This window comes from Nylanderia fulva, unplaced genomic scaffold (genome assembly GCF_048542155.1).
Source record: "Nylanderia fulva isolate GAGA-0341 unplaced genomic scaffold, ASM4854215v1 Scaffold5, whole genome shotgun sequence".
In the NCBI taxonomy this organism is placed as follows: Eukaryota; Metazoa; Arthropoda; class Insecta; order Hymenoptera; family Formicidae; genus Nylanderia; species Nylanderia fulva.
In genome coordinates this window covers 3,795,329-3,807,203 of record NW_028190587.1, presented here as the reverse complement: position 1 = coordinate 3,807,203, position 11,875 = coordinate 3,795,329, and the positions used below count along the sequence as shown (strand labels likewise).

At 29.8% G+C, this 11,875-nt stretch overlaps 2 protein-coding genes across 4 annotated transcripts; both read right to left on the bottom strand.

The window, feature by feature from the left end:
- Positions 1-1,071: 1,071 nt before the first annotated feature.
- On the bottom strand, positions 1,072-3,759 carry por (Protein-serine O-palmitoleoyltransferase por). The gene is made up of 7 exons (XM_029316717.2): positions 3,389-3,759; positions 2,809-3,105; positions 2,526-2,718; positions 2,234-2,450; positions 2,002-2,108; positions 1,714-1,916; positions 1,072-1,598 (listed from the first exon to the last, which is right to left on the bottom strand). Exons 2-7 carry the CDS (start codon positions 3,029-3,031, stop codon positions 1,156-1,158), a joined length of 1,386 nt encoding a protein of 461 aa, XP_029172550.1. The 5' UTR covers positions 3,032-3,105; positions 3,389-3,759; the 3' UTR covers positions 1,072-1,155.
- Positions 3,760-4,777: 1,018 nt separating this feature from the next.
- LOC114941705 (uncharacterized) lies at positions 4,778-11,707 on the bottom strand. Of its 3 annotated transcripts, none has more exons than XM_029316796.2 (13): positions 11,565-11,707; positions 10,358-10,528; positions 10,075-10,295; positions 9,610-10,001; positions 9,258-9,427; positions 8,872-9,008; positions 8,422-8,572; positions 8,163-8,304; positions 7,733-8,005; positions 7,510-7,646; positions 6,990-7,111; positions 6,303-6,536; positions 4,778-6,170 (listed from the first exon to the last, which is right to left on the bottom strand). In XM_029316796.2, the coding sequence occupies exons 2-13, from the start codon at positions 10,482-10,484 to the stop codon at positions 6,114-6,116; spliced, it is 2,163 nt and encodes a 720-aa protein (XP_029172629.2). In that variant the 5' UTR covers positions 10,485-10,528; positions 11,565-11,707; the 3' UTR covers positions 4,778-6,113. The 3 variants fall into 3 exon arrangements, with proteins under 3 accessions (XP_029172629.2, XP_085343200.1, XP_085343201.1); XM_085487074.1 differs by lacking the exon at positions 11,565-11,707 and adding an exon at positions 11,254-11,373; XM_085487075.1 differs by lacking the exon at positions 11,565-11,707 and adding an exon at positions 10,780-11,202.
- Between the last annotated feature and the right edge of the window lie 168 nt (positions 11,708-11,875).

The window sequence follows — 11,875 nt, the reverse complement described above, 5'->3', positions numbered from 1 at the left end:
ATCTTCTTTTTTCTTCTTTGTATTTAAGAACTTAGATCTATTCTTCTTATATGTTTATTCTCTATGCTTATATATTCTATTGTTTTATTATATCTTGAAAATATATGTGTAAAAGCACACATTTATTTCGTTTGAAATAAAAGAGTGTATAGAAGAGTGACAGGAAAGAATAGATCTATATTGCTTGAATATTTTCCACTTTTTAGACATGCATGAACGCGGTTGTTATACATATATCCTTAGATGAACTAAGGGACTCCAGCGTATGTGCTAAAGTGTTTGTTGTTTTATGATAAAAAGATCACGCCTATGATTATCAATGCGTTCGATAAAAATTGTACAGTATGTATATATACATATATATATATATATATATATATATATATATATATATATATATCAAATTTTATGTTCACTTCCTTTTGCTAGTGCAGTCGATTGTTATCATACATTATGATGACACGTTGATTATGATTGCAATCATTGTTATATCGTCAGATTATTTTGCTGCTATAAGTTAATAATAATATTACTATATCATTATATATAAAATATGACCGACACACGTAATGTTATATAACTATATAAGGATTATTTTATTAAAATTGTCAATAAGATATAATTATATATGTAATATGAATTTTATTTTAATTTCCTTTCAACAAATTAACAAGCACTAATTGTAGCGTAATTGTCAATATATAAACAATTTTAAATGATTAGAAACATAAGTATTATAGATTATTATGCGAGCAATTTATTTTAATTTAGTAATGATAATTCACAATACGAATAATATACTAATATAAACATTTGTAAAGCAGTTTTATTGTGTACTTATTGCATAAAATTATTTATTTATTTAAGAAGATAATGTATAATAACAGCCGTCACTTTTTTTTGTTTTCTCTTCTCTCTTGTTTAAGATTAGTTAAAAAATTTCTTTTTTTTTTGTAAATGTATATTGTTTATTAAATACATTAGGAATAATATAAAATATTATCTTAAAATATATTATTTCTTAAGGTTTTATAGAGAGGAAATTGTCTATAAAATAAAATAAGCTATAGATTTGATTTATGATTTTTTATAAAAAAGTAATCAAATACATCCTCAATAAAATTAATTGTATAAGTCATACTTATACAAAATAATTTACTTCATTAAAAAATATATGCAATATGTAGTCAAAGCTACCCAGTGACTAGCAAATCCAAGTTCAGTCCATTTGTCGATCGTATGGCTATAACTGTACCCTGTTTCTTGCAGTTCGGACGTATCAAACATGAGACCTAAATAAGCCAAGTGAAACATCGCCAATCCAGAGAATGCCAGATTTGTCATAAACACCCACCAACAATTGGAAGAATTATATTTGTGTGCGCATTTTCGTTTGGCGCATTGTTTCGATGCGATACAAGCATCGAAAGTGTCCGCAAGCATAGCCCTGAGTTGAAATTCGACATATGTATAAAATCCTAAACTAAGTAACACAGCTGCTAGTTGAAAATTCAATCCGTGTAAAAGAGAGCTTATTAGATATGTGATGATCACCGCGCCAAACGTTCCAAAATTTTTAATACTAGGACGGAAGATATCTGCAAAAAATAATATTGAAACTTATTTAAATTCTATTTTTATATCTCGAACACATTTTGTGTTCGATTTTATTGTTCTTAAAATATTCACACTGTTTTGAATTATTGTACTTACAAGTTTTTAGCCAATAATGCATAGGAATGTTCCAATAAACCACAACTTGAACGAGCGAGTGTGGAAACTCGATGTACAAAGGCTTAACTACCATTGATGTTGAAAGTGGAAATCCACCTAAAACTAACAGTGCCGAAGCTATGTATGATATAAAGTAGTGAGATGCTCGAAAAGACAATGCATCTCTGTATGCTATCAACCACCTAAAAAAAAGATAAAACAAAGTACTTTTGACATGGAACAGAACGATTAAATATTTATCAAAAATATGAAGTTATGGATACTAACTTCCATGAGTTATCTACAAATATCCACTGCATCCAACAGTTTGAAATGCTTAGAAAGACAAAAGAAAGAATGGCATATCCCATGCTGCATATTATCCACCGTTTTGCCTATAACAGAATTTTTTATTTTTATTTTAAACACTCATTTTCTAAACTATTTAAAAGAACATTAATTTTTTATCAAAATATTTTTGTATAGTAAACTAAAACTAAACTTGTGATTATTTGCGCACCTGAATCTTAGAACAATGCAACAATAGATAATCATTAAAGGATACCCAGGGTCCAAATAGACAAGTTACACCACAGAACATGTAACCCATGTAACTATAAATATCTGGCAAGTTTTTCAAATCATCTTTATCAATGGCAACACTAATCGCTTTCATCACCATAGTCATAATGACACTGCGTACTCTGTGCCATGTTATTGACTGCATAAAAAATTCGCTAAACAAAAAATTAGAGTATTAATTACTGAAATATAAGTATAAAATAATTTAAGAAATTTTTACTGAGACGTACCAGTATGCAATTATCAAAAGAGATGGTAAAAAGATTCCTATACCACTATGCCATTTTTTTGGCATATATAGAATAGCATAAGAAAATAGAACATATACAATCAATACATTTAAAGTTTCATGCGCATAATGGTAGATAATATACAAGCCTATAATTATTGATAATATATGAAATATCTTGTGTGATATGTATTCTGAAATATAAAACAATAGAAACATTATAACTGATGCAAATAAAATTATTTTGATGTAATATTTTTAATATAAAGAGGAAATAATCTTACGAATGTGAATAAACAATCTAAATAAGATTGCGCAGCCCAATAAAGGCAGTATATTATATCCTGTATCATATAAACTAGGACTAAGACAATACTGATACAATTCATGTAGAGTTTCCTTCTCTGTATCTGCATAATCATAATCATATTCAACATTGTTGTATAAACATCCATAGTCCAAACAATCGTCCTCATCGTAGAAAACTGTGGCGCCTACATCTTCCATCACAGCATAAGACACAAAGAATCCGGCAACTGATTAACATAGCACGTTTGCAGAACTGATGCACTGTGTTTAACCTATTTTTTTAACATAAAGAATATAAATTGAAAATTTTATGGATAAAAGAAAATATAAACAAGATAATTTCATAATTTAGAGCAAGTAATTGTTTAAAATTGTTTGAAAACACAATGTAAATTTAGCGAAACATAAATAAAAACATTGACAAACTTTTACACCACATAATTATACAAAATACTGTTTCAGCTCGTTAATTAAAATCAAACAGAAAAAATGTGTGTACATGCAGGATAAAATGTTAAATATTTTTAAAATGTAAAATTGATTTTAGAAACTTACCTCACCTGAAATTCTGTGACAATAATAATGAAGCACACGTGTCATACAATTAATTTATATGATAGAATATGCTCTGATATTCATTAATTATACAATCCGCATAATCTAATGAATGAAAGTTCTAAACAGAATATATTACGGTACAAAAATTGATTATTCGCTACAATATTACTTTCAATGCTTCTTCTCAACCGGCCACAATATAAATACACAGACCACGTTCGACTGGTTTGGTTAGGCTGTTAGGCTAGGTTTCTCCTTTGTAAGAAGTAAGAATTTCTCGCACTCTTTGTTTTCTTTCTTTCTTTCTCTTCAATTTCTACATGTACATCTATCTCATTTTTAATGTACTAGAATATTAATTACAAAGGCGAGCGACATTTGTTTTTTTATATTTAAACATGTTTTTTAATATATAAAAAGGATAATTATAACTTATAAAAATTTAATTATAACTTTAATTATAATTATAATTTTATTGTACATTGACAAACACATATTTATATATGTACCGTTAGATGTGTATATATAATATATATTATATAATTATATAAAATATATTAATAAATATAAATATTTATGTTATTTATATATAATTTAATAAGAGTGTAAATTTTTCTCTTAAAAAATATCATTTAACTTGTAAAAATTAATTAGAGCATTATTTAATTTAAAACAGGTCGTATTTCTCATATGTGTCTCTTAATACGCTCGAAAAATCGTCTGAGTTAACAGGAGAATATATTATGCGAAGAGGTAGTAGGTAGTATAGTGCTGCAAAATATGTCCGAAAAATTATCCGAATTAACAGGAGAATATATTATGCGAAGAGGTTAGTAATAGAAGTGAAGTCGATAAAGAATCTTTTATTATCTATTGTTGGTAATTATCGACAGGGTAATGTCGATCAACCTCTTCGCAAATATATTTTCCTAATAGCGACCTCTTTGCAAAATATATTCTCCTGTTAACTCAGACGAATTTTCAAACCTATTTGCGGCACTACTACCTACTACCTCTTCGCACAATATATCCTCCTGTTAACTCAGATGATTTTTCGAGCGTATTTAGACACGTGAGAAATATAACCTGTTTTATTGTTAGATTATGCTAAATAATTTTTACAAGTTAAATAATACTTTTTTAATGAAAAATTGACACTCTTAAAATAAATTGAATGAGAAATATAACCTGTTTTAAATTAAATATAAATGCTAAATAATTTTTACAAGTTAAATAATACTTTTTTAATGAGAAATTTACAATCTTATTAAATTAAAATTGACATAAATATATTTATATTTATCAATAAATTTTACATTTTATATAATTATATAATGTTGTTTTTGGGATGTTGTCTAGGATTGTGCAATATTAAATTTTGCGAGATTGTGATTATTAAACAGTTATATGTATTAAAGATTATTTAAATACAAGATGTGAATAAATTCGCGACTATTTTATAATATACATAGCATAAATCTAACAGCAAGTCTGCAATATTTATTTCTTCCTATAAATCATATATTTAACGGGCTGTACTATCATATATACACACATACATACACATATATAATGTATATATACATATATATATATATATATATTTATAATGTGTTTGTTATAAATATATAATACATATATAGAAGTTCGTCAAAAAATGTTATGCACGAATTAATATCTCATTAACAAAAGTTAAACAAATATATTTTAATATTCTTTAGAATAAAATAAAAAATAATTTATATATTATATTTTTATTAATTTATTTTTGTTTTTAACAAAATCTTATCTTTTTTTAATAGCATCACGAATAAAATTGTTTTATAGTATTTTTTACGTATAATAGATCAATTTCTTCATGACCAATATATTTCAACTTACATAAAATTCTTTCTACTTCCTGGTTTTTTAACATAAGAAAAGGTGATTATAAGTGGGATCATATAAAATATTTTTTAATACAATTTTTAAATCACTTCCTTCTTGATATTTCTCATTTATGTTCAAACATTAAAATGATTTCTAATTCAAACTACATAGTGCGTCCATAAAGTTTTAGAACTATATTAAACATAATAAATCTAAAGAAAAAAAAATTACGGCACTTTTTGAGATTTATTAATATAGTCCTAAAATTTTGTAGATTCACTGTGTATGACAAGCATTTATTTACATTGCAGCCTCATTATTTTTGTTAGTTTCAGCTTGTTTCAGCCACTTTTAGCAGATAACTAATATGTTATGCTAATTTATTCCATTTATTTAGAGAAAGTCATGATACGAGTTTCTATATCATAATTATATAAATAAACTTAAAAATATTATACCAAGATATCCTATTGTTTGTCCTTATTATTAACATATGCATAATCTTATTCTAATTTTCTTGATGTTATTTTTAAGAAGTTCATAATTGTACATTTGCTTGATATTTTACTAAACCACAAAACTACAATATTTTCATAAATTATTGTGTACCTAATGCACTAATGGCAAAAGAAGTTCTTGTACCATGCATGTGAATCACACTGCAGCTCCCTATTAGAGATATGCAAAGTATTTTTAGATGGTAATACACTGCACTCAGTTTTTTTTCTGTACACAGTATATATAATTTTTGCGATTTTAATAATTTTTTGGGGAAGGTACGTACACTAACACTGGGACAAAAGTAAAATATTCGGCTATTGAATATGTATATTTTTCTTCTTAATATTTGTTATTACGAAATTGTCTGTAACATGTTTATATTACCGCTTTCTTCTTCTTCCTCTTCTTCCTAACAAGAAAAATTTCATGTATAATATATTATATTTATCTATATAATAAATTTATATTTGATTTCTTTTCATGGGTAACCAAGTTTTCAAAAAATTAATAGCTTAAGAAACATAAAATCCTATATACTCACTTCATCAAAGCCAAAACAGGTTTCCATTTCTTTTTGCAGTTTTGGGTCATTTTGTGTGTTCTGTGTTGAAGGTTTAGGTGAAGTGGAGGTAATAGATTCTATCTTTAAATCTTGCATTTCTATATCGTCGTCTACTTCATCAACTTCTTCTCCTGTTTCTCCTACTATACCACTTTCTTGACTTAAAGGATCTTGCATTACTAGTTCTCCATCTTCATTTGCGACTACGGCCATCTGTTATAATATATACATATAAATATAAATAAACATAATATATACTTACATAAATATATACAAAATATATCAAGATATTCTATCATTTTTCTTTATTGTTAACATATGCAATTTTATCTAATTTTTTATTATATTTTCAAAAAATTCTATAATTGTACATTTGCTCAATATTTATTAAACCATAAAACTATAACATTTTGATAAATTATTACACATAAACATAGCCTGCGGTCAAGACACTGTGCTGTAAATGCTTTCAAACATCATTCTACCTTTATTCTTATGGAATGTAGAACAAAGATAGAATAATGTTTCAAAGCATTTGTAGTGTAATCTTGACCACAGTCATATATACACAAATTATGATTAATATATACTTTTAACCATAAATTTATTGTTATAATTTATTTCAAAAGACAAATTAATCTTTCAAAATATTTTACTTGACCATACTTGATCAGTTCCTTGATTATCAGCCAACTGAATGACTTCGAGTACAACATATTGTTGTCCATCACTGCCTTGGACTGCCATCATATCGTCTTCATCTTCTTCCTCTTCTTCATCTTCGTAACCTTTAAGTTTAGAAGCTAAATCACCTGTTCTCGCAACATAACACATGGATATTAGTCAATGATCTACATTAAGATCATATCGTAAGTGTCCCTGTGAGTGTAAATACTTTTTTTATAAATGCATACATCATATATATTGTAAATGTTTCTTTATTTTATTAATATATTAATATAAAACCCAACTTTTAATTAATTTCTTAAGAAAACAGACCTTCATAGAAAATATATATCTCCAATAAAGATATATCTTCATTAAAGCAATTCATATGTTCAAACAAGATCAAATAATAATTTAAAAATATATAAAAAATTACATTTTATCAATAAATGATGTAAATGCATCAAATAAAAATATTAAAATTAATATTTTAGTATTAGTTTTATAATAAATATTTTACCTGTCATTACTTCAACACGTTGACCATCAATGATTTGTATCTTTTTCTGCCTGCCGATTTTCAATGCCTGTTGCTTTTCTTGTAAAGATGATTCTGGATCATGAACGGCCATATGTCGGATAAGATTACCTTTATGTCTATGTAACAAAATTTATTCTTTATTAGAAAAAAATTGTATTAATAGTTATATTATTGTTTCAAATAATTGTTTGAATGTACATACCTAAATGCTCTTTCGCATTCAGGACATTGATGCGTTTTTTCTTGCGGCGGTGGAGGAACGTAAGAAGGATTATGATAGAGATTGCAGTGCCGTTTGAGTAACTGTTTTTGCCTAAATGATTGAAAGCAATGATCACATTGGTATGGCTTTTGATCGGTATGAATGAGCATGTGACTCTCCAAATGACGCGCCGATATGGACGCATATGGACATAAATCGCACTTGTAACATTTTTCTCCTTCATGAGTCTTGCTATGTAATTTATAACTATATCTGTAATATATATCTATGTATTAAAAAATACAGTTTATTCTCAGACCCTATCATTATATTTTTTTTAATTACTCATATATTTGACTGTTTAAACACAGTCACACACATATTACCACAATGCAAAATCTTATAATATTTAAAGAAATTATTTGCATACCTATCCGGGAATGTTTTTCCACAACGTTTACATTTTAAAGGTTTATCAGAAGTATGTAATTTTTGCACATGAATCCTGAGATCTGTTTTTCTGCCACATGTAGCTGGACATAATTCACACTGAAATACTGGTTTATCGCCCACTGCAAAGTACATTATAATTAAAAAATAAATTCTAATAAGTAATACTTAATCACTATACATGAGTATGATATAAAACATGCAGTAAGTGCATGTACATAATTTTATACATAACTTACCATTATGTATTAATTTATGTGCTTTTAAACTGTTGGACTGAGTAAATCTTGCTTGGCAAAAATCACATTCATATGGTTTTTCTCCAGTGTGAATACGAAGATGACGTTTCAGTTTAAATGTATCTGGACTTGCATATGTACAGTGTGGACACTGAAAAAATAATTAATTCCTTAGCAACTTATATATTTTGAGAGTAACATTTGTAAAAGTGTTGTAAAAGTGTCTACTTGAGAATATTAACAAAAATATTTAAGTATAATACTTAAACTGAGATTAAGAAAAAAAATCTTATATAGATGTTCTCAGATGTGTCCACATGTAATTATACAATTTGTTCATTACTTATGTAATTATAAATAGCACTTTCATTGTTTATTTAAGTGTTTATAATATATGAAATATGAAATTAATTTATGGCTTTTACAAATAAAGAAAAAGTATAAAAATACCTGATAGGGTCGTTCGCCTGTATGACATCTAATATGTCTCTTCAATTTTGATAGCTCCACAGATGCATAATCGCACTCGTGACACTTGTGCGGTTTTTCATGAGTGTGTCTGTATCGAACATGTCTTACCAGTTCACCTGTAAATAGAAATAAAACATTTTATAATTCTCATTTTTGCATATATTTTTGCATCAGATTTGATGAAACAAAATATTTATATCCTGATAACATTTTAGAATATTATTTATATTAAATATTTTTATTCTATTTATACAATAATAATTTATACATTATATACATATATCTAAAAAAGTTTTATTATATATTTCAATGTATATATGATGATGATGTGTGAATAAAAATGTAAATAATAATAAATTACATACCAGAAGTCGTAAATGCACTCTCACAAAATTTGCAATGATGAGGCTTGGTCCCAGTATGAGTATTCACATGATTCTGCAACGAAGCCAAAGTTTTAAATCCCCTCTCACAAACGCTACATTTATGTGGTCTTTCTTCCGAGTGGGATTTCATGTGCCGTGATAAGAGATATCTATTACATAAATTATACAAATTATTTTTCTTACTGTTACATACAATTGTTCTAAAAAATGATTAACATATTAATGTACAATAATAAATTCGAAAATAAAAATTAGAGATTTAATGTAATACAGATATATAAAAAAAAGTATATATAATTATTTTATTATTAATTATGTATAAAAACAGTACCGTTTTGGGCTGGTGTAATTGCAGTAGTTACACATATGAGCTTGTGTTACAGTTTGAGATTTTTTAGGAAGAAATTTAATGATTTTAGTCTTATCATCTTCCGCCTCGGATTCCACTGGAGCTTCGTTGTCTTCATTGTCCTCAAAATCATATACAGTGAGATCTTGTTCACCTTCTGCTTCCTCTCCTTCGGCTGTCGCTGCTGTTGTTGTTGTCGTTATTGTTTCATTTTCTGCAGGTTTACTTTCTTTTTCTTCGGATTCAGGTTGCTGAACTATCAAAACATAACTAACTTCTCCAGGATTTGTATCAGATGGTACAATTGTGACGGTTTGATATGCATCACCAGAATTAATTACAACTTGATTGTTTTCATTAGTGGCTACTTGTCCCTAAAATTTATTCTTGTATATAAGATATGTTGAAAAATAATATAATTATCATTGGAATTTTAATATTACTTACATCTTCATCCTCGGCATTTTCAAGCTCTTCAATTTCGTGATACTGTTCATCTTGAGTTGCTTCCCCTTCATTTTGTACATCAGTTTCTTCTACTTCTTGTATTTGCACTTGTGTCATCACAGGCGGTTCATCGCTATTTGCCTGGTAGTAATATTGACCAGACTGATCGACAAAATATGTCCCACCTTCTTCACCGCCAGATAATCCCTCCACTTGTTGTACTATAATAAAATTCGAGGATTAATACTTGCAAAAGAGAAAAAAAAAGTTGTAAAATACCAACATTGCACATGTAAGTGTTCTCCTTGTCCTCCCTCTATTTCTTTATTAAATGTTTCTAAGTAAGTTTGTATCTCCGTGACAGATTCTTGCCCCTCTTCCAATTTTATAGTTGTTACGTTACTCGTCATGATTGAAGCATTTAATTCATACAGCAACACTAATGTTGGTTAATCTGAAACATCATATCATCAATTACATATATTATTAAACATGTCCACAGATAACTTGAGAATGTATTTATACATCCGTCATGATGTAAATATAATCAAAATTAATATAAAACTTGTGCATCATATTACATATACATAAACATACTAAAAATAAATGAAATTTTGGCAATGTTAAACTTAACGCTTCTTAAAAATTGTTCCTCCTATCAAACAGCACAATTAGGATAATAATACAATCCTAAGTTCTATTTACCAGACAAAATATTTATTGTATTAAAGCCTTCTATCTTTCATTATCGAAATCTATCTTAAATACAACAGGACGGGAGTCCGCGAGCGCGCCTAGAAAACAACAAACCATCTCGCTCTCGCGAAAAGTAAAAACATCTCTCTATTACGATTAATCGAGCTCAGGATCGTGATTACGTCGAGGAGAAAAAAATCAATAATCGCACGCGGGAGGAAAGAAAACAACAACGTGCGGCCGAGCGGGGGCTCCATTCTCGGGTCTCGCTTGCGAACAATCAGACGGAGCACGCGACTCCGGGGAAGCGAGGCGCGCCATATGACGCCGAAGGAGGAGGACGACGCGGAGGAACACGGTGGACCGCGAGCGAGGTGAGCTCGCGCGCCATGACGGATGCAGAAGGACGAAGGCAAGGCTAGGCGAGGAGAGGAGAGGAGCGGGGCGGCACGACCCTGGAGACACCTGGGGAGAGTCCGATACCTGGGGGGGCACCGTAATCGCGGACTCTCGTAGGCAATGCGGCGGGGGTCCCACGAGGTCGCGCATTCTGTCGGGGAGCTTTTAAGACAACGCGGGTGCTTTCGATCTCAGGACACAGGGGGCATTAACGACAAAAATTTCAGAAAATTATCACCGTCGGCGCTGTCATCAATATGGAGGACAGAGGACGGGGCGACGATGCCGCCGTTCCACTGCGTCGCGCGTGTCACCGAGAGGAGGCGGACGCGGATCCGTCCGAGGGATCGTTTCGGGATACCGTTTGACAGATCGGATAATTCGTCCAGACTCACCAGTTCGATGAAATTGTGCGCGCGATGCGAGACGCGACGACGCGGCAAGCCTCGAAATGTATTTCACAATAAACCCCACGGTTCGTTCGCGTGAGGGCGTTGTGTAAGAGGCAATATGGCCGATCGAACTGCGAAGGTTCAAATGCTGCGCTGGGCTGCGCGTCGCCAGCTGCGCAGTAGCACCCTGCGCATCGCGTCGCTCTCTCGCGTGTTTCTGCTTCTGCACCTCTCTCCTTCGCCTTCGCCTTCGTTGTGTTCCGCTTCTGCTCTGCTACTTCCTCCGTGTCGTTCGAGGCTTCCTCGCGCCCTGA

Excerpts from the sequence above, each read along its gene's own strand:
- LOC114941705 (XM_029316796.2), bottom strand. The coding sequence starts at position 10,484 with ATGACGAGTAACGTAACAACTATAAAATTGGAAGAGGGGCAAGAATCT. Across the intron at positions 8,305-8,421 it reads ACATAAATTAATACATAATG|TGGGCGATAAACCAGTATTT; the intron begins GTAAGTTATGTA and ends TGTACTTTGCAG. Across the intron at positions 6,171-6,302 it reads CCTGTTTTGGCTTTGATGAA|GAAGAAGAGGAAGAAGAAGA; the intron begins GTGAGTATATAG and ends TTTTCTTGTTAG.
- por (XM_029316717.2), bottom strand. The coding sequence starts at position 3,031 with ATGGAAGATGTAGGCGCCACAGTTTTCTACGATGAGGACGATTGTTTG. Across the intron at positions 2,451-2,525 it reads CTTTTGATAATTGCATACTG|CGAATTTTTTATGCAGTCAA; the intron begins GTACGTCTCAGT and ends TTTTTTGTTTAG. Across the intron at positions 1,599-1,713 it reads GCATTATTGGCTAAAAACTT|ATATCTTCCGTCCTAGTATT; the intron begins GTAAGTACAATA and ends TATTTTTTGCAG.